General features: G+C 39.9%; 1 protein-coding gene and 1 long non-coding RNA gene across 2 annotated transcripts in view; one reads left to right on the forward strand and one right to left on the reverse strand.

Moving 5' to 3' along the window:
- LOC126236566 (uncharacterized) overlaps positions 1 to 22,431 on the reverse strand; it is a 52,055-nt gene that overhangs the window by 14,903 nt on the left and 14,721 nt on the right. The gene's annotated exons all lie outside the window — the stretch shown is intronic.
- LOC126236549 (uncharacterized) lies at positions 12,181 to 22,181 on the forward strand. The gene is made up of 3 exons (XM_049945957.1): positions 12,181 to 12,328; positions 18,505 to 18,732; positions 21,799 to 22,181. The coding sequence occupies exons 1-3, from the start codon at positions 12,301 to 12,303 to the stop codon at positions 21,858 to 21,860; spliced, it is 318 nt and encodes a 105-aa protein (XP_049801914.1). The 5' UTR covers positions 12,181 to 12,300; the 3' UTR covers positions 21,861 to 22,181.

The following is a 22,431-nucleotide window of genomic DNA, read 5'->3' on the forward strand; positions in this document are numbered from 1 at the left end:
ATTAAAACCTCAATCCATTTAAGTCCAATAGACACATATCTTTCAAAATTTACTCAACCAGTTTTCGCTAATTAAAACAATGTTTATCAAAGCACAATTAATCAAATTTAACTGACATAACTGAATGACGCAAACCTTTTAAACATGCTTCATGACTCACATAGAAACTATATGTAGCTGGTATCTGTACAGATATTTGGTGATCTTGCAGCGCTTTTACAATGAAGTTATAATTACATCTAGACCTGTCACAGCTTACAGGCGTAGATAAATATCAACGGGGACAGTTGAAAATGTGTGCCCGACCGGGACACGAACCCGGCATCCGTCACGAACCAATTCAATGAACAATGTCGAACAAAATGAGATAAAAAGAGATAGAGCGTCTGCCACGTAAGCTAGAGTTCCCTGGTTCGAGTCCCGGTCGGGGCATACATTTTTCAACGGTCTCCGTTGATATTTATCAATGCCTGTAAGAACAAAGAAATAAAATAACAACATAGAAAAAAGAAATAGGGAAAACTATTTCGGCCCGCTCTCGAACAGCAGGCACAGACTTACGCACTAGTTGCTAAGACCTCTAGCTACGCATTAAGCACGGCTTCACGTCAATTTGTTGTGCGTAGCTGGCACTCCCTTAAATGCTGTCAACGTATCAGGCGGCCAGACCAAATACAGTGACAAGTAACTGAAGCAATCATGAGTTTTCAGTGCACTCGGGTATTCAATTAACATGAACAGAACCCATAGGGAACAACTGGATGACTCCAGTTCATTCACTTTGAGTAACATGTAACAGACGTGAAGGAAATCTGTTCTTCAGATCTCAATAAAATCCCAATCACCGTCGGCTGCGGATCTGCATTCCAACGGCTAAACACGCTGCAGCAGCTTCCCACGCCCCTCCGTCATACCGACTAGGCCACTCGCCACGCTACTTATATCCACAGTGCCACACGTCAGTGTCCCTGACACAACTGATACCCAAACTCCAGCCCCAGCAGAGCGCGCTCGCCGCAGTTAAATAGCCGACTGGTGAGCTCCAGTTTCCTGATAGGCAGCACCTAGTTTCCCACACGTGGCCTAATGTGTTCTATACAAAATACGGCTCTCCGTCTTGTCTCAACGGCGTATTATTTACATTTCTACTTTAGTCATAATAATTATTGCGAAAGCGAGACGGCTGTCCAGTCCCTCTTCCTCTACCACGACATCGACCACGACAATCAGATCTCCTATTCTGAACCTCCATACGGCTAACAGTCACGTTCGCACAGTTGTTATTTCTGTTGTTTACGTGATTGTTAGAACGCCTATTATTGTATTCCATCTGCTCCTCAGCAGCAGCTTATTTTTCTACTCACTCCAAAGATTCAGTGAACCTGACCTCATTTTCTCAACGTGCCGAAATTACTCTTTTCTGCCAGTACCAAGCAGCTTACACTAGTTTCCAGTCTGAAAGTCCTCATTCTTCTTGTGCTCACTGAAAAAAACGTTTGTAGTGTTTATCTACTGAGCGGCACAAGGTTCAAATGGCTCTGAGCACTATGGGACTTAACAGCTGAGGTCATCAGTCCCCTAGAACTTGGAACTAATTAAACCTAACTAACCTAAGGACATCACAAACATCCATGCCCGAGGCAGGATTCGAACCTGCGAGCGCAGCGGTCGCGCGGTTCCAGACTGAAGCGTCTAGAACCGCTCGGCCACTTCGGCCGGCTAGCGGTACAAGTGAATACGATTATGAATAATAGTTTTGTGTTCTAACTGATACATATATTCAGTAAAAGTTCACACGTACAAACATAGTTTTTCGGAGTTGATATTTGAATCCCGTACGCAGTTTGCCTAATAGCGGGAGGGGGAGGGGGGTGGAATGAGGTGAATGCAGGGGGTTCGACACTATAATTACATTTCTGTCGTGTGTATCGACGCTGAAGTAGCCCCCGCCACTGAAGTGAGGCTTTACCTATGCTAGCATAGCGGTAGAAGCATGGCAGTAGCTCGGTACAGCAACGGCAAGTAGGAATTTATCGTCTCGATGTATGCACCGTCAATGCATATAATTTTTTTGACTTGGCCCTAGACGGAAGGTACCCGGCGGTGTCTTACTGGATGTCGTCATTGTGTATGTTGGTCACGAGTGTACTGATCTCAGAAGTTCGTAAGCCAAGGAGTTGCGTAGATATTGTCCACCTTATCAGTGTAGGAGAGTCGGTAGTTTCAGGTATCGAGTGATTATCATTGTGTCTCAGGTTATGACTTCTCGCCGTCAAGTAATTTGATTGCCCTTGAAGCAGTTTTAAGATCTGGTGCCAAAATTGACACTCTGGTGCACACAGAGTCTCTAAACGCATTGTGTGATTCTTTGTGCTCCAATTATATTCTCCTCCACGCTGTGTGGCCAGTATGAGCAAAAGTAATATATGGTGCTTTAACTACCATTTCTGCATTAGCCATTAACTCACAGGTAAAAAATGCTGTGAATGCATTAGAACATGTACAATGTATTTTATTGATTCTGTTGATCTGCAGATTTACATTAAGAGTCCCCTAGATGCATGTATTAGTACAATTTTGTAGTTCTGTTTCTGATACTGCACTGTTTCAGGCAAATATTTTGATACTGTATGGAGGACCTGGATGCAGATAAAACGTGTATTTGTATGTAAGAAAAGTCACATGAAAATTGAACGGGCATTGTAAAGGGGATAGAATCGTGTCGTATGATTTTGGTTGAATATAATAATTTATAATGTGTATACAGCTGTCATTTGAAGTATTTTTGAGAAGCCAACAATATGGGATAAGAAGGAGAGAAGTCACTCTAACAGGAACATTGGTGAAAAATTTGCGCTGAAATCAGTAACTCCCTGAAATTTGAGTCTCTCATTGGTTATTTTGTATTTAATATTTTAAACAAAGTATTCATACTCAGGTGATGTGTTGTTCGACTGTCCTTTCACTTCTTCACAGTCGAATCTATTTGTTAAGTACTGATCATTGGTCCTAGTGTCTCACAGTGGTTTACTGAAACCTAAAGATGCATATCTTAGGCGAATTATAGATATCCCAACTTTCTGAATTAGTGCTTTTGCAGTTCTCGCTTTCGGTACTTTTAGCCACGACTTTTTGTTTCTATGTCTCCATAACAGAAGGGTGTATGTCTTTGGAATTTTTGTTGTAATGATTTTCAAGTGTTCCAAAAGGCTTCTCTCACCCTAAATTTAATTGCAATGGGTAAACCGAAATAATTCTAGTAAAATTATGATAAAGCACTCTCGCAGTGTAAAGATAAACGTGAATTCCTTCAATTAGGTTGTTGCAAAGTAATACTAATGCTCGCTTAATATGCTATTGGTAACTCTCTCAAATTTGTATTACTCCATTGGCAAAGTCTGTAATTAGTCACATGTCGGTGTAGGTAGGAAAGTTCTGTATATTAACCATTTGATAACATACCCTCCACTTTGTGTGCTACATTTTGTTAAAATTTCGTTTTGATATCTCAAACCGTTTATGAGATGTGAGAGACGTTGTGAATATTCTTTCCGGCTATATTGCTGGTGCACACGATCAGAACTGAAAAAGCTACATAAAATCCGTTTTCTGGAGACTGTAGATACATACAGACCTCCATCCTACACCAGTCTAAATGAAAATTCAAAATGTGAGCTAAATTTTATAATATGTATTGAGTGATCTAATATGTACTAAACGCACAATCGTAATGAAGTATATTTTTCATTGCAGTTTTTGAAATTTCAGTCAATTTGTTCCCGGAAAGTAAAATTAAATGATAAACATGATTATTTACAGATTGACAACCACTACACCTTTAAGGTGAAATATTAAATCTATGGGTCACGCAAAAATCTTTTTATTTACCAAAAAGCGGCTGTAAACCTATGAGACTGCACAACTAATGGCAGATATTCGCCACATTTTACTTGTAGCGGCACTGGTGCAGCATGACTAGGTGGTAACCAGCATTCTGTGTGTACACCCGTAGGCAAGTATAGCTTCCCTCCTCCGAATGCGAAAATATTTTGCTGACACCGACTTACATAGGGAGGAACGATCACCAAGATAAAATAAGGGGAATTATAGCTCGTACGGAAAGATACAGGTGTTCATTCTTCCCGCGCGTTATACGAAATTGGAATAATAGAGAATTGTGAGGGTGGTTCGATGAACCCTCTACTAGGCACATAAATGTGATTTGCAGAGTATCCATGTAGTATAGATGTAGATGTATGACGCGGCGATTTGGCATTTAGACTACAAGCTTTCTTTGTGTTGCCTCACTAAACCGAGCAGTGGGTATCCTTATGCTACACGCTATCGTTATCAGTCTTTTCTTTGAAGCTATAAATCCTGATCAGTGTTTCAAATACGTGACGTACCCTGAATGTAGGCATCATAGAGATGATTTTTGATATTTTACCTTCTGGAAAAGAAATTAATTTTTGGTTATTAGGAGTTGGGGCAAAAGACAATTTTAGTTGGAACTTCCGTAGAGGGCGCCTCTGCACTGTTAATAGTGCTGTTACCCATAGGGATGTTAGCTACAATACTAAGCATATATTTAATGATTGTCACCTTTTAAAAAATGAATCAGTCATTTCAAATTCGAAACTTTTGTTTAACGTCATATTCATATATGCCACTGACTAAATAGCAAGTATGAACATTTCCTTTGAATGAGCACAAAGATTAATGTAGACTTGCAAGTTGGATATTGGGGTCACTATGTTCTCCAATGCTTTTTGGCCGACCATAGAAATAGATTTCAGGCTCCTTCAAAGGGTGAAAATACTGTAAAGCAGACAAAGAAAATTTAAGTGTCTCTTCATAACGACATAACGAAGTAAAGACAATTTTTTTAATATGTTTTGGCTTAAGTGCAATAGTCAAGCCATAGTCGCAGTAAATTACTAAAAGTTTACATGACTAATTTAGGACACCATTATCAAATGTAATAAGTCTGAAATAAGTCTGCCATTAATTATGAGAACCTGAAATACAACTGAGATCTAATCAGAACACCTTTGTCATAGGAAACAGTAATATGAGTTTATCATGTCAAATTAATTCTCGTTATGGAGTAATGACAAAGAAACACCATTGTCGCAGTTGAACACTGTGTAGCTTTTATCTACACAGAACATTTAAGTCTTATCGTCAGATTTGTTGGTTTAGGATCGCCGTTGTCAAACTATTTGCATATCGAAACTGACAAGTGAAAATTTTATCTTATTAGCATCAGCAATTCTGCTGTTATTCTGAAACATACATCATTCAAGTATGAGGTGGACCCGTTACCTTTATCAAGGTGCGTTCCGATACTTCAATTAAATGTTCCATCTCATATTTGAGCGATGTATGTTCCAGAGTAACAGCGGAAATGCTAAAATTAACAAGACAAGATTTCCACTTGTTAGTGTCATTACGTAGGTAGTTAGAGAATGCCGACTGTACGTGTGCTTAATTCTTAGGTTTGATTGATTCAGAAATACTGGAAATCATTTGACTTGGAAACTGCAATTAATCTCGTATTTTACGTCCTGACACCATCATTCATAGCCAGGAGTGGAGGAGTAAGGCAGAGCACAATGCTGTAAAATTTCGCATGCTATGAGTAACTTGGTTGCCAGGGAAGTGTGCCTGCTTTGTTGCCTGATACCAGTCTCGGCGGAGGATACATTTTCATCTGTTTTGTGGCTCAGCTAAAAGAAGTCAAATCGAAAATCAATTTGGAAATTTTACTTATTTTATTTATGGAATACTACATTACCGTACCACTTCATTGTGACATGGGACAGCAAGTAAACACAATTTGTTTCAGTGTCCAGAATGAATAATACCTCAGTAATTGAATGTAATGCAGCTACGCTGTTTGTACAGATACTTTATGTTTTACTAAAATCGACTTTCGTTTTATGACTATGGTGGTGATACGAATTTCATTTGAATTAGTACAGTATATATTTTCATAGCGTTGACCGTTATTTTATTCGACATACCATTAAATATCACCATTTAATCTAAAACATTCTGGGAAAGCTAAGTTATTTAACGATTCCGCACCTGTATAAATCAAGTGGGTGTGAGTTAAAGATGTTAAACAGTAAAATATAAAGATAGGGATACTGACTTGAAGGACAGGAAGAACCTGAACCTGAAGGTGGCTACTCAAACAGTACACGACGTCCATCTCCAGAGCAACAGCAACAGTCCAGTCAAAGTGAGTACTATCTATCTACAAGCAAACCGTCGAAATCCAGTGTAATAGAAGATATTGATGACAGCCTACTATAAAACACTGATGACGGTTCTGGCAGTCTTGGCTTCAATTCCTGTAGCAAACTAGTGAGATACTATAAGCGCATTAAAAGGAAATTAAAATACCGATAAATTGTAAATTGTGTGTCTAGTGAAAGGCAGCAGGAGATCGTTTCAAGAAAACAGACTGTCCCAATTGAAAGCTCTGAAAGAGCATGTGGTATCACAGTCTGATAGAGAGAGGTCGTGTGGAGCTACAGTTCTGTGCTGGCATCTGAAGATGTGGACACTAGAAGCGTCTAAAATGGTTGACTTGGACAATTTCAAAGCTCCGAATTCCTTTATCAACAGTCTTAAAGCTGAGTATTGCAATTCATCTAAGCGTTTTACTACATTTGCCACACAGAAAGACACAGAAGACGTTAATAGTATACTTCAGATCTCACAACAGTTTGTGGAAGAAGTAAACGTGTTTATGACACTGCAGGCTGTGGAGACAGAAAATGTTTGGAACAGTGACCAGAGCCAATTCCAGTACGAAATGCCTTCACCATCTACACTCTCCCACAGAGTAGAGAACTACAGCTGATGTGTTGTACTCCTCTACATAGTTCTTCCCACAGCTACACAATTGATGTCGCTTTATCAGCGACAGACTGACTAGCAAAAAAATTGTACATCTGTTTTCAAAAGGCATAAGGTACTATTTCCCCAAATATTTCAAAGAAAACTGAAGCAACTTGCCCCGGAAACATTCATGCGCAGGCAAGCAAAAGTACAACAATGACCAAAGAACAACATGGAACATTTGTAACTTTAGTCCTTGGCGAACACGCGCAAGTTAAAGGAACGTGTTGTTGCGTAACGGTGAGGGCATACGCATCGTACTTGTCTAGGTGCAAGTTTTCCAAACAAAGAAGTTACGCTGAATATATTCCACTAAAATCACCATTCACTACCCTCTCTTTAATGTTTACATCTTCCGCCAATATAAGCTCTACATCAGAAGGATTGCTGATTAAATAAGACTACAATGTTCCAAAACACAAGCGAAGATTCACGTAAGTTTGTCATTATACACTTCGCTCTGTGATGTACAATCAAGTTTCTGCAACAGAGTACATGCATATGTTGCAATATACTTTGAAAAGGCCTGTATAACCACATTATGATTAAAAATTGTTAAATAAAGTCACCTTTGTTACTGGACTGATTGAATACGGGAGTGATTTTGAATATGGAAACGTGGATTTGGTAAAGTGTTGACTTTGTTCTCGTGCACATTGTTTTAAAAACTCCCGCATCTGCAGAATGAGGATTAGTATAAGCACTATCAGGTGTGTGGGATATGTGTGTTTTGAGCTACATGATTACTTTAGGCAGAGTATTTTTGTAGTGTCGACTAAAAATGAGGTTCCGAAAGTTCGTTGTCAAAGCTATTCCTTGTCAGTAAAAAGTACAAAAGCAGCCCATCACTCTGTTTACGAACCAGGCGAAGATGAAGCAATTAAAACTCATACTGTTAATGGGGGTGTACTCAAAGGAAGTCTACATTCGTGACTTCCTGTTCATGTTCTACAGGGACTGCAGGAACAGCAGTGCGTCTGCTCTGTAGGAAAGGAGTGTTTAACATTTGCTGTACCAACAGTAAATAAAAAGACCTCTACAGAAGTTTTCACCGAGTTCATCTTTGTTGACACATCTGTCCACTTATTTGTTACAGAGTACGAGGTAGTTCCAGATGAGAATCGATAGTGAGGTGCGACAGACTGTCCAGAGCCCTCGAGATCATACCGGAATTTTCAGCTAGAGGAAGAACCTGAAGTGGTGACGGAACAGAGTTCAAGCGGCTGTCTTCACAAATTATCATTTACATACATAGTTTCTTGATTTGTTGTTTTCCTCGTTCTTGTAACAGGTTTACTCCTAACCGAAATCAATTTTACGATATTAGTTGCTACATTTTTTTGTCATGAAAGAAATTTATGTGTCTATATCACCGCCATGAATCGGCTAATGATTTACAAATATCTAGAAGCCGAAAAATCAACATTTTTTTATGTCCAAGAACGTTACATACTATCGTGAGCACTGTCCATTAGAGAGAAGTGACAGAGAAACAAAAATCGATTTCGAAGTATATTTTCGTGCAGCAGCAAGACGGTCACGTGGCAAGATGACGATGTCATCAGAAATGGAACACAAGCTCGGACAAAGATGTGGTGGGAAATCAGTGACGTCTTTTTTTTTAAAGGAACGATTGTGACATGCGCCTAAAGCCATAAGTGAAATCCTCGCGATGTTTAAAGAGGAATAATAGAATGAGATTTGATATTCCTCCACTCGAAGTGAGAAAGGCTGTATCGTTCGTTATGATGATTTGTCTTCAGTACCACTTAACAGAATGTCGTCTCTGCCATGATTAGTTCCAGGTAACAGTCAAAATGTCATCAAACTGTTTTGTTCATTTGATTTTTAATGTTATTAATTTCGTCTTCTTCGTGAAGTGACTAAAAGAATAGAGTTACTAACGGAGAAAATCTCTCCAAAATTCTTTCTCAGACCACTGATTAAAAGATAGTAAGCATATAAGTATTCGAAAGAAGCACTAGGAACATAAATGTTAGCAGGATACGTGTAACCACACAGTGACATCGGAGTTCGTTGTTTGCAAGATCTGAACCCTGTGAAGCGATGTTAATTGTTATTCATAGTTCTTCGCTAGTTATAGGAAGAGCGAACGGATATTCGTCTTGTTGCAAGACCTTTGGGGAAGTGCAGTGCAACTGAAATTGATCATGGTCCTAGGTCTGTAGGGCCCACAACGTATCTGTGCAAGAGGTTCAAATCTATGTTACTTATTGCAAAAATGTTTATTCACGTGGCTGGTTTCTGTTCCTCTAGATCCATCTTCAGATCTGCAAATTTCGGTCAGGACGCAGCATGTGAAGGTTGCTGTGGGTGGACGGGTTACTCCTGTAACCGAAATTTGCAGATCAGAAGATGGTTCTAGAGGAACGGAAACCGGTCATGTGAATAAACATTTTTGCAATCAAGGCACATTATAAGTAACATTGTATAAAAGTGAATGCGGTATCCCACCAGACATTATGTCCGTTTTTACAAAGTGCGAGGTTCAAGGCATTAAAAAAATTATTTCACATCATTCACTACATATACAACTAATATGCCATTTACACTAATACCCAAAACAAACATTTACCATGTTGAGTACGTATATGTACCTATGTGGAGCTGTCAGTGATATGTGAAGCATCGGTTCTTTCTCTGTAAGTACACTGCTGGCCACCGTAAATGCAACACCAAGAAAGACAAGAGGTAGCACAACAAAATTTATTTTGTAGATAACATGTTGACCAAAAATCAAATGATTACGTTTACAGACGTCTGTGACATGTGGTTCCTGCCAGAATCAGTAGCCAGAGTAGCCGCCATTGTTGGAGATCACCGCTGCCACACGTCTCGGCATTGAGTCAAAGAGACGTTGGATGTGTTCCTGGGGTACAGCAGCCCAAGCAAATTCCACACGTTGCCAAAGATCATCTGGTGTGGCAGCTGGGGATGTAATCTGTGTCACTCATTGAGCAACCATGGACCACATGTTTTCTATCGGCGAAAGATCCGGAGAGCGAGCCGGCCAGGGAAGCAAGTCAATCTGGTTATTGACGAAGAACCTTTGGACAATGCGTTCCACGTGTGGTCGCGCATTATCCTGTTGAAATATGGCTGTGGCCGAGCCCTGAAGGTAAGGAAGGACAACTGGCCCCAGCACCTCGGATATGTAGCGCCGGCTATTTAAAGTACCGTCAATGCGTACTAGAGGCGTGCGAGAGTAATATCCAATACCGCCCCGTACCATAATACCCGGTGCAAGACCAGTGTGGCGGTGCATAATGCAGCTGTCCAGCATCCTCTCTCCACGGTGTCTCCACACTCGAATCCGACCATCGTGGTGCTGCAGACAAAAGCGTGCCTCGTCAGTAAAGACAACGTCATTCCATTCTGCCGTCCACATCCGTCTGTCATCACACCATTGGCGACGGAGACGTCTGTGGTTCTGCGTCAATGGTAGACGAAGCAATGGACGTCTTGCGGACAGACCACTCTGCTGTAAACGGCGTCGAATGGTACGCGCAGACACTGGATGATGCGTTACAGACGCAATGTGCTGTGCTATGGTTCGGGATGTCACTGAGCGATCCGTCACTGCCATGCGCACAATTTGCCTATCAGCACGTGCAGCGGTGCACCGAGGTGAATGCGATCGACCACGTCGGTCCGTCGTACCCTCCTGCATCCAACTGTCACATATCCGCATTACAGTTGTTTGGTTTCGTCCAACACGACTAGCGATTTCTCTGTATGATAATCCACAATATCGGTAAGTCACTATCCTTCCTCTGTCGAACTCGGATACTTGATCAAACGATGTTCGCTGTTGTCTACGAGGCATAACTGATCGTCTTGTGAAACAACCACAAGGTGAACACACGTGCCGAACGTACACTCGTCGAAATCGCCAAGCCTTAAATGGCGCTATGAGGTGGCGCCACAGGCGCGCGTGATGTGCGTCTGCGCTGAAATTCTAATCAGTTGCATATCTCATCGCTGCAAACCCATGGTGTAAATTTCACTTGATTCGGATGCTTCCTTCAGGGTGTTGCATTTACGGTGGCCAGCTGTGTAGTTCATTGTGTGACTTTCCCTCTACCATAAGGGTAGTAGACAAGGTTGTAATTCGAAACAATGTGTTAAATTATTACTTACTAAGGTGCACGACCAGCGCAGTATCCCGAAACCGTCAGTACTTTATATAGGATGTCTTTCCTAAGAGTCGTTACGTGCCCTTTCTCTAGAGTTATACCAGATATTTGCCATTTCCGTCCTGAATTGTGTAGCTAGACTCAATACTAACAAACAATGCTCGTCTAGTCTTTCATATGACTGCCAATGTCTACAGAAGGCGCCGGTTTCTTGCTCTTTACACGCAAAATGATTTTGTAAGGAGGGGAATTTTACGTGCCCATGCGATATAGCGCTCCCAAATTTAATCCACTGCAATATATATGTATAACTCTACATAACTGTCTGTAACTAAAGAATTAACCATATATTTCAAATCGATTTAATGTATTATACAGGACCTGAAGGTGTAGATCTCGAAAAAATTAAAAATGCTGAAAAAACACAACCTTACGTCTAAGAATAATAAAAAAAGTTTAGAAGATGGTGGAAACCTCTTACGTATTCTCTACAGTACACTCCCTCGTATGATTCTAACATTGGTAAATAGACTTAGTATCTAGGTACTGAATTTCCTATTCATACAATCCTCTAGACGCAAGAGTGTCCTCTTCAAAATCGAAAGCTCTTTATACTGCACGGTGAATGGCATAAACGATCACTGACTTCTGTTGACCTCCTTGCATCAGGATTCGAGTAGTACTGCATTAAAAGATAAGCTATATTGAGAGAAAAAAATATTGCTTTCCAGCCTGTGCCAAAATTGAGTTATACTAATGTTAATAAGTATTATCAGCAATTTATAGAAACTCGCTGTAGTAGAAATTTGTCTTCTCATTGCGGATTTGACAAGTACTGCCCCTAAGAGGTGTGTGAAATATCAACTCAACTGTGTTGCTGAAAAGTGGCATTTAATATCCGTAGACACGTGTCTTTCCTCGCCTTTACTACAGTGACACACAACGTAAAATAAGGAAAGGAAAAAAGAAAGAAACTAAACGATCCAGTATGGTAACCAGTTTTATTGAATGCTGTAGCTGTAGTGCTGATAATACATATGACACAGCGAACGATAACAGATCCTTTCAAGTACAAGGAAAGTCAATCTGCTGCTAGTTGCTGCAACCAGAGTTCACGGAACGGAAAATGAGGAGGGAACTTGACGATAATATTCGATGATGCCATCGGGTGTCTAAACATATATAAATGAAGATACAACGCAGAGAGCAGTAGTAGTTTTTGTCGAGTACAATGAAGGCTGCTTTGTTGTTTGTTGCTGGTAAGTATTGGCAGAGTTTATAACCTTTGATTTACGATAGATATTTTTACTTACCTCCATTTTACATAATTTCTCATGTATTAATCCGTGTGAAAAGCTACTTCCAAGTATTGAAAGATGATTGTATGGGCGAAACAGAAAAAAAAAACAAAAAAGAAAGTAAGAGTCTCGGGGACTTTAAAATACATATCTTATTTCGAATGAGCACTTGTTAATCTTCGCTATTGTGAACCTTATCTCGTCTACTGTAAGCTATATTGAGTCGTCAGCAGAGTGCAGTAAGCAACTGTGTAAAGCACTTTGAGCACATAACATTCTTGTTGTATCATAACATAATACTCACATATACTCTCCTGTGTATAAAACTGTTTCACAATAAATAGAAACAAAGCATCTAATACGAAGATTGATGCTTACCGGTAGAATTTAAACAGTTACAACCCGACCGTTACTGCACGAGTATTTGCTGTGTACAACAAACTTACAAAAAAAAAAAAAAAAAAAAAAAAAAAAAAAAAAAGACAACGAGCGGAAGTCATACTGTAGAAAGCCGTAATTATGTATCACAAAATTGTATGAATGAGTTTACAAATCACGAAAAAAGGTTTTCCGAAACGATTGAAAGCTGCATTTCGTAAATAGCTAATGACACTAAATTCACGCAAATACTGTATAACAAAGGTCATGCACGAGCTTAGATGTAAAAAACACGCGTTATATGAACACTAAAGACGTAAATTTGTGATGAAATAATTTTAATAAAAGTTTTAATTGTGCCATCAACACTTCATAGATACTGTATTGCGTCACGCAAATCACGATAATGCTGTCTCTTTGAAAATATCTTTAGTCGTGCCCGGAAGTAATTAATTCCTTATCAGATACTATGTACAAATGTTATGTAGAGAAATGCCATTTACAGTACACAACATAAAATCATAAAATTACTTTGGCTACAGGATAGCGAGTATACTTTTGTCACTCAAACATGTATTGCACTTATATCACTTTTCGTTTCAACTGATTGTCTGCGTTACCATAGCAGTGCTGCACCATATGAAGAACCATAGTTACTATTACAATGATTACTTGATTGAAAATGAGTTGTAAATTTAACGGATCCTTTTTCTTTTATCGATGTTTTTTCCCTTACGACTTTCTCGGAAGTTATGATGAGAAGATAGGACTACGTTGGTGGTTTGACTAGACCAGTGTTCCAAGAAAGCTACTATTATACTGGCATGCGTACAACACAACTAGGAAACTACTGGATGGATCTTACTTTGCGATGATTTGCTTGAGGTACGATGTAATGCTTTTTATGAAATTCAATATAGACATTGGGCTCTTTTTGATTAGCGATCAACTTGAATAAAGTTGGACCACACTCCGTTTTTCATTAACTCTAAAAACCTTCTTGCAACCATCTTCTACGCACATACACGTGCTCCCTCACTTATATCTTACCTTTCCCCTTGTTATAACACCACTTCCACCGCAATTTGTCATTTCTGCACCAAAACACATGTGTGTACCACAACGCAGATTGTTCGCAACTCAGCCCACCGCGCGTTCTGACGCCAACGATATCATCGTTACAGAAATGTATGAGACGTTTCACACAAATATAACAACACTGGCATTGCCAGAGTATTTCCTACAATGACTTGACCTAATTATTTGTTATTTATTCTTCCAGCATATATTATAGTCTCATAAAATATCATTTATGATTAAATTCACAAGTACATACAGCTGCAAAAATGCTTTTAAATTTATGAAACCAAGTAGCTGGAAAATAAGTGCGGCACTGTGTCGTAGTTTTACAAGCTATTACATACGACCTGCATTTGTGAGCCATCTCTAAAGGAGGTGATCAAAATGGAGTTTGGTATTTCCTTTGTGCAACAGCAGGCATTAATTTTCTGGCAGTTTCAGAGAAAAAACGACAACGTAAATGTTTTTCATTAACTGTTCAAAATACATACTGGTTTTGTTAGAATTAACGTATCTCCTGCAGTTGCAATTAGCTGTGAATACGATTTACAGTATCACCAAGTACACGTAGCTCTAAAAGTATAGAACTTAGAGCTCATGTCTTCGGGACATTTTGCTTATGTTTTCATCCAAACTACCACCTCCCAGACTGTGGAACACTTTTACACTGTGTATATTGTGAACAGTTATAGCCATATCAAAGCTCGCTGTGGTACCTTTGAAATTATCTTTCCGACTATGACTTTTGTACCATTAAGAGAGTTGTGTTGAATTATTTCTGCAGTGAGTTACCGAATAAACTCATAAATCACATCTGATATCCGGTATTCTCGTACGTTGTCCACTAAATGACATTTCGGAACTGTATCGAATATTGTTCGAAATAATTCAAGAAACGAGGCTTCGATGTGGACGACATTGCCCATAATGTGATTCCTAATTGATGAGTATCACGACTTCTGTTTGCTGAATCAGTTTGGTTTCTTATCAAGGAGACTTCCGTCCTCCAAAACGGTCATTATTCGTGGATATAAAAGGGGTTCATTTATTCTGCAACTACGAGTTAGGCATTGAGTCATGTGTGCTTTTTTCGAGTTGCTTGGAATATTTTGTCGCTCTTTCGACCCACGATTAACTTCTGCTGGAAGGGGAGAAAGTTGTGTATACGACCTTGAAGACATCTTCTCAGATACAGATACCTTTCCACCACTGACCGGTTTTAGTTTCTATTACTTGATCAGTTACCTCAATGTCGACTAGCTGGGTCTTTTGAGACAACTCAGCGAATCTTCCTTCCGCGGTGAAACAGTTTCGGGAAAACGACCTTCTCTCCTTGATCTGTCACGAGGGTGCCAGTACGGTCAAAGAGTGACTTAGTAAGTGAATTAGATGTATATACTGTACCAATATGTGTTAAGATTTTTGGTCAGATCGGCTAGTGACTGTTTGATTTAAATCTCAAGGCTGCTTTCAGGTTATCTTTCAGCAAGGCTCTGAAGTGTATTGGAGCTCTTAACGTTTTGACAGAAACTTAGTAACTGTAACTATGACGGTCTCTGTATTTCACTGAAACTTTACTCCGCCCATACAGGTATCAGATGCCGTTTACAAATACTCGTAGTTTAGACCATTTTGTGATTCACACCCTCGTCACTAAAGGAGCTGAATATTCGATCTTGACAGCTGAAATGCACTGCAGTTAAACTGCTGATATTTCTTCTGAGGGGGAATTCTTTCCTATATCCTGTAACATTGTATTGACACCAGTAACTGTTGAATTAGCAGCAGCCCTATGATCACTGAGCTTCTCCGTCATAATAACTGATTCGCGGACTTCGTTACATGTAAGAGACTTCCCGATTAGTCGCTTTTGTAACTAAAAAAAGGTACATGTCAGGTATGAAATGAAATGAGCGTATGGCATTCGTCAGAAAAATTGCCCAGAACAGTCTGATACAAATCCTGCATGTGGCATCAGTTTTAATCGAATGGCTCTACCAAATAATAGACAGATGTATTTTGAGAGTTAGTGACTGGTTTTGCAATCCTTTTACACTTGATAAGTAAAGAACCATGACGCTAAGCTGTGATACATATTGGAATGCGCACGCAACACCTCTTGTAGGAATGGTGAAAAGAGGACTCCAGTTTTATTTATGCATCAGAAAATTATCTCCACCAATTACGTTTTGCTGACTTAGGATAATAGTTTTCGCAATTTTATTTCATCTTAGAGTGGTGTTGGAAGCAACATAAGTTTTATATCATGTGTCTGCGTGTGTGTTATTCAACAATTTTTACCATCCGGTGGTCTGTTTAAGTACTCATTGCAATTAAAAAACCAGAAAATGTAAATCTTGGAATATAATTTCAGCTATTGTAGGATAATATTTTGGGAATATCTTCTTACGCATGTCATACCGCCTTCAAAATACAGAGATTGAGTCGTGCGTAACACTGCATTCACAGTGTTTGTTTGTGTACATTGAACTGTAACGTAAGATGTCACGTTCTTCGTTGCCTCTATGAAACATTTTGGTGTGCTGACTGAAAATTTTTCTCATGCTTCTCATTTTAAATGTTTCTTTAAAAACTATAAGAGGGGCTTACAAACGTAAGACGTACTGAAATAATGAACAGCAATGTAAAATGCGCTACTATGAAAGGGATTAAAGAAAGGTAAAGATAAGTACGAGCAGACACCTAAAAAACAATGTTAAACAGTAAGTAGCATAAACAAAAAGATCTGAGGGAGAATCAGGTAAGAATTAGAAAGCCAAATACAGGCCACGTAACAGACGCTATGGAAGAAAGCGAGTGCAATGAAAAAACCCTTATATTCTTTACAGAAATCTGCGTAGTGAAACTGACAATAAATATCCAACAAAACAGTTGCAAAATAAAATCAAACTGTAATTACTGGAAACATATTTCTTGATCACAGAGTATAAAGAGAAGTACAAGAGTCATAAGGTTACCATATTAAGATCTGATTACAAAGAACACAAGGAAATAGGTCCAGTAATATTAATAGCAAACTACAGATACAACAGTGAAACGATGCATGTCATCTTGGTAGATGCCATCGTGCCGGAGAACTTTTAACCGTATGGAGTGGTGGACACGGTCCCCAAGCACAAGCGCATACTACTTTAGATCCATTATGGCTTCCATTATGAAGACTCACAGACACGAATACATTCCTCAGACCATAACGCTCCCTCACTCATCGCATGTTGTTTGCCTTGAGACGTTTCATGCGGTACACGCCACCCGCCTTATACCCGATCGCGCATAAATCGTCTTTCGCCTAAAACTACCGCTCAAAGCAGGTCCGTTTCAGGTAATGGAGTGAAAATTGAACCCTTCGCCGCCTGTGAACAGCAGTCGACGTGAGTGTACGAATCTGGCACCTGCTGTGGACAGCGGTAAACAGGAACTTTTGCTGGATGGTCGTTGAGCAGACATTGTTGGTAGCCCCTTGGTTCATCTGGGGCCTCTATCCCTCAACTGTTGCATGCCTATTCACCCGTACACATTTCCGCAGCTGTCTTTCACTCCTGTCATCTATGGTCCATACTGCCCCACTGGTCATGGTGTTGGTTTTCGATTGTGCAGTTTTGCCATCCACAGTACACTTTAAGCAGGGCGACGCTTGAAATGTATACAAACTGAGGCGTGCATCCACCCTTGGCCCGAAAGACAATAATCAGACCCTTTTGGACGTCAGATAAGTAGCTTCGTTTCCGCATTATGACAACGATTGCACTGTCCCCCGCGGCTCCCTGATGATCTTTACATAGCCTCCACTGTTAATGCTGCGCCCTATCTTCATTGAGTGGTTATCTCGCGCTGATGCCGAACAAAGGCGGTGGTCACATTACTGTGACGGAACCGTGTATGTACTAGTATCTTGGATTTAACGTAGATGTGAAAGAACTCTGATGTCTCCATCGTATAATTTGCGATACATCACAACAAGTTAAGTGAGACGTTCCATGCAAGACTGTCACTTCTTTGCACCTAAATTTAGTTTGAATGTAACAGAAAAAAAACAAATACTAATGGTACCTATTAATCTTCTCAATCACGTGAGTTTCAGAGGACGAAACAAGAACAATATTTTATAGGTTACGTTCTTTATCTTGATTATGAGAAAAAGACTTTACATAGTCGTCCAATTCTAGATATTTGTGCTTTTCAGTGAAACATGATCGTAACGAGGAAGGCTTCCAGCTTCTGCAATACTTTTTATTCTTTACTACAACGGGTAGAGCGGTCTGTTTGATGTCAAAACCAACGAGGAGCCCAACTTTTTCAGCCAAATATCTGGCTAGCTTTTAGTGGGGCTGTGCCTTACTAGGAAAACCTTCCCAAACTTAAGTGAGGAAAGTTCTAATGTTCTCAATATAATTGTGAGATAATAACAATCCAACAAGAACTAGAAAGACCACTGTATTTGTATATTGGAGCACGAAATTAATTACGAGAACTTGGCCTGTCAAGAGCATAGCATGCATGTCGCTGTTGATTTTTTATTTTCTATTTTCTGGGACGAGCGGACTGTTCAAGTAACGCATATATAGCACACAGTAATGTCGCAGTGATAAGTGGGAGACTTGCACTAGCAGCCATTAGACGAAATAGCGATCCGCAATAACGTTAATTGATTTTTTCAGCACTGGCAGTAGTGGCGGGGATCCACGGACAACCAGAAGAGTCCACCACCGCCAGCATCGGAAATGAGGAACTAAGCGCCGGCAATATCACGGCTGAGAGTAGGTTTGTGGGGAGGTCGTCGTATGCGGAAGTTGACGATGACACCATTTGCGTCGCAGCAGACAACAAGTTCTACTTGTATGCTAATTCGTTGAAGCTGTATTCTTGCTACAACCAACTACCGAAAGGTAAGTTACTTTAAAAAAAACTGTTTTCTGTTCAAAATTGATAAGATAAAACCAGTTTGTTAAGTATAAAAATTCGCGAAGGGTTCCACAGTGAATGTGAAAATATGAGTGAAATCAAATCATCAAGGAACAGAGGCCACCCTTACTTCTCCGAAATTACGAAATTGCAACTCTTCGTGAATCGCCACCAAAACCATTCACAGCAATTTGCTGCGAATATTGAGTCCATCCATTACAGTAATTTTCTTTCCCCTTTAAACTGCTGCATGTTTTTAACTTCTACACACTTTGAATTCTTTTACGAGGATTATGTCGTGTAACGCGACATCAAGTTCGAAATGGGCTATAGTTTCATTTTACGAAAAGATATTTTAACAGGCGACGAAAGTTACCACGAGAGCCGCGGTCCATAGCGTGTGGTTCATTATCACAGTGAATGTGTCGGCAGCAATTTACACACACCTATACTAAGTTTAACACTATAAAGCAACAGCCAATATACACTTTTCGTCATACCCTGTAAAAGTCCGACAACTGGATTAGTGTGTATAAACAGTATCCTTCATACGCTAAAATTTACTGACGCGTTGACATAGAGACGAAGAATTAGGTGAATTGGGCAATGAGAAGTGTACGTACTGCACTACATCTTATCGGAAACATCATGTTGGCATTAAATTAGGGCACAGACTCATTCACTGTCTTCGTGACACATCTACAATGTAATGTCGGACCGAAATATAATCTACTTATGGATGATGGATGACACACCGTACTAGCAATCAACCGTATACCCATTGCAAAAAATTTCCCAAATTTCAGGAATTTATAAATATCAGCATGCCTCATATTTTGCTTAGGAGTCAGTGAAGGTTGAAAAAAGAACCTGGTAAAAGCACGTTACTTAGGCCTCACCAAAATATCGAGAAAGAAGGAGAAGTAGCGTTTTCGAAGTACTAGTTAAGATTTTCACTTGTAACGCCGGAAATGCATAGCCACAATTTCTAATTCAGTGTCTGAGTCTGTTTGGGTTACACGAACATCCTCAGACACTGAGTTAGAAATTGTGCCTACAGGCGTGATCGTTAGCACGAGAGTACATGAAAGTTAAATAATTTTGTCGATGGAAATGTCTAGAAAACAAGCGGTAAAATCTAGGTGCATAGTAAGTTTGTTACTACACAACAACGATATTATTTAGCTTGGCTTTTCGTGGCCACTGTTGGAAGCAGGCTGTTACATTGCAGTCATCAAGAACAGTGGTTAAGGGAAACGCACCATCTATCGAAGCTTTCAGAAGAGCTGTGCTGATACTGTGAAATTGTTCATCGTTTCCTAGCAAAATATCGCGATTGAAACTCGTGATGAGCCGACCGAAATGCCCCAACACCAGGTGCCATAATACTGCGGACGATTAATAAACAGAAGGTGGCCTCGTATCTCGCACAAAGCTGAGGTCCATAACTTCACAGGGATCGTGCAAAGTAACACTGGCGCAATTCAAAGAGAATAATTCTTCAAACTCTAACAAAATGTGAATCTTTTAGAGTTGGGGAAAATGAAAGGTCTCACCACTAGAAACAATTAACATTTTGGTCATCTTGCGCTCTCCATACTCGGCATTCTGAGTAATGGATAAAGGTACCGGATTCATTCAGTGTGTCTGTAGGGTGATTGTGTCGTTTAGCATCCGCAGTTCTGACTTTGACGATAGCCTCTGGCAACACGGCGCCATTGTAAGTTCTTCGTGACTGCGTTTATCTGTTGCCTATTCAAGTGTAATAACTGAGTTTATGTTATCGACGAATCTCTTTCTGTTTCCTTTGATGTTCGTGACTATTAAGTATCACGAAGGCTAAGTCCCATCACAAATCAGCAATCAACTATCCCGTTATCTGTCTAAACTGTAAAGATGATTTTACTTCAATCCGACTTCTGCCTAATTATTGCAACCGTAAGACTTTTAAACTTCAGATCTTCTTTAAAACAATCTACTATCGCTTAACATGCGTGCTACTGCTGCAAGAGTACAAGAGAGAAATGAAGTAAACATCTCCATTGCCGAGTTACATTGCAGTCACAGCCAACTTATAGGTAAATGCGGTTGCAACTCTCTTCTAGGATAAATGTTATCTCTTGTCAATTTATGGTCTGGGCTTTAAACTTCGTAAATAATTACTTCTTGAAGTCCCTCCTTAGAGTTTCTGTTTCATATCATATGGCATTCTTTCATTCAGTCCTTTCTTTATGATAAGCGTTAGTATTTACATGACATTCTTCTTAATAAAACTGAACAGAGTGTAAATTTTGTGGTCAGTAACTGTCATCACTCTCAATATGACTTATTTTTCTATTTCTTTTTGCAACACAAGGGTGTTCATTATGGCTTCTATAATCGGGTTGTTACAACTGGTTGGTGGAACGTTCGGACGGCAGAATACCGTTGCTGACATGTACACGAAGGACAGAGTAAACGCACTTCATCCTGTCACGTTGGATCGTTCTTGTGTTAAGATGTTCTCGTGCGGCGCCAATTTCCACTGAGATCGTTCACGTTCGACTAAGTTTTAGGGTTAGTGGGGACCAGAGGTGCTGGCCATTCTCAAATCACAAACTCAGGGATGGCCAGATCAGTTCCCAGCAAACGAAAACGAGGTCCCTCAGGTTATCGTCATTTGGCACGTCTCAGGATACATGTCGTGCTTATTGAATGCTTCGCGCTCCAGGAGCATTACCCCCCCCCCCCCCCCCTAGAGGAACTTGGTTGTAGTGGCATCCTTAAACTTTCGAAATATGCCGTAAGTCAGGTTTACTCGCGTAATCACTCTTCCAACTGTCTGCTATATTACCAGTAAGGATAGGAACCCTGTAACACAGCACACTGGTGGGACCCCACATTATCGCTGATACACGACCATGACATAATCTTGTCACATTGCTGAGAGTAAGATTCATGCTATTTAAAAAAGGCGAAGAGTTTCAGTTGTCTCATCACTAGTAAATTCAAACTGCTATCTTATTTTTAATCTTCCTATCTTTATAAAAGCACATTTTTCTTCGTTGCAGTTTACGTGGTGAAACCAAAGAGCCAGTGCAAACCTTACCTGTCAGATTGTCCCAGGAACTAGGAGTATTGCAAGTCCGTTGGCTCAGCTTGGATCGTCTGCGAGGGAGTGAACACTAAATCGCTGGCCTGCTGACTGAAGACATCTGCTGTTTCCAGAGGAGCCAAGAAACTTCAAGAGCGTCAGAACTTGACTCCTTTACTTACACATAACCGGTGGAATCTACACATCTTATTCTGTGTCAGTTTCTGATTACTTCACGACACGCAGTAAATTTCATTACTGTAAAGATTAGTATTAAAAACATTGCATTTGTATTCTTTTTATGTTTCTGTTGTTTCTATAACTGTTGTATGTCGACGCAATAAAAGTGTAGTTTCATGACGTCAACTGTTATATTAAACGGTAGAAGATATTTCTCTACCTACAGGTTCACGTAAATACTGACAAACTACGGCTTGTTATTAATAACATCAAATGCATTTCATCCGTTATCCACGCTGACCTCCTATATTCCCAATATCCAGTTTCAACCGTAACACACTGACTGCCACGAGGACACCGGCGGCCACAGCAAAGACTCACGACTGACGCCTCGGCTGGACCTTACCTGGCCTGGGAAATAAGTGAAAAA

Source organism: Schistocerca nitens, chromosome 2, assembly GCF_023898315.1.
Source record: "Schistocerca nitens isolate TAMUIC-IGC-003100 chromosome 2, iqSchNite1.1, whole genome shotgun sequence".
NCBI classification, from domain to species: domain Eukaryota; kingdom Metazoa; phylum Arthropoda; class Insecta; order Orthoptera; family Acrididae; genus Schistocerca; species Schistocerca nitens.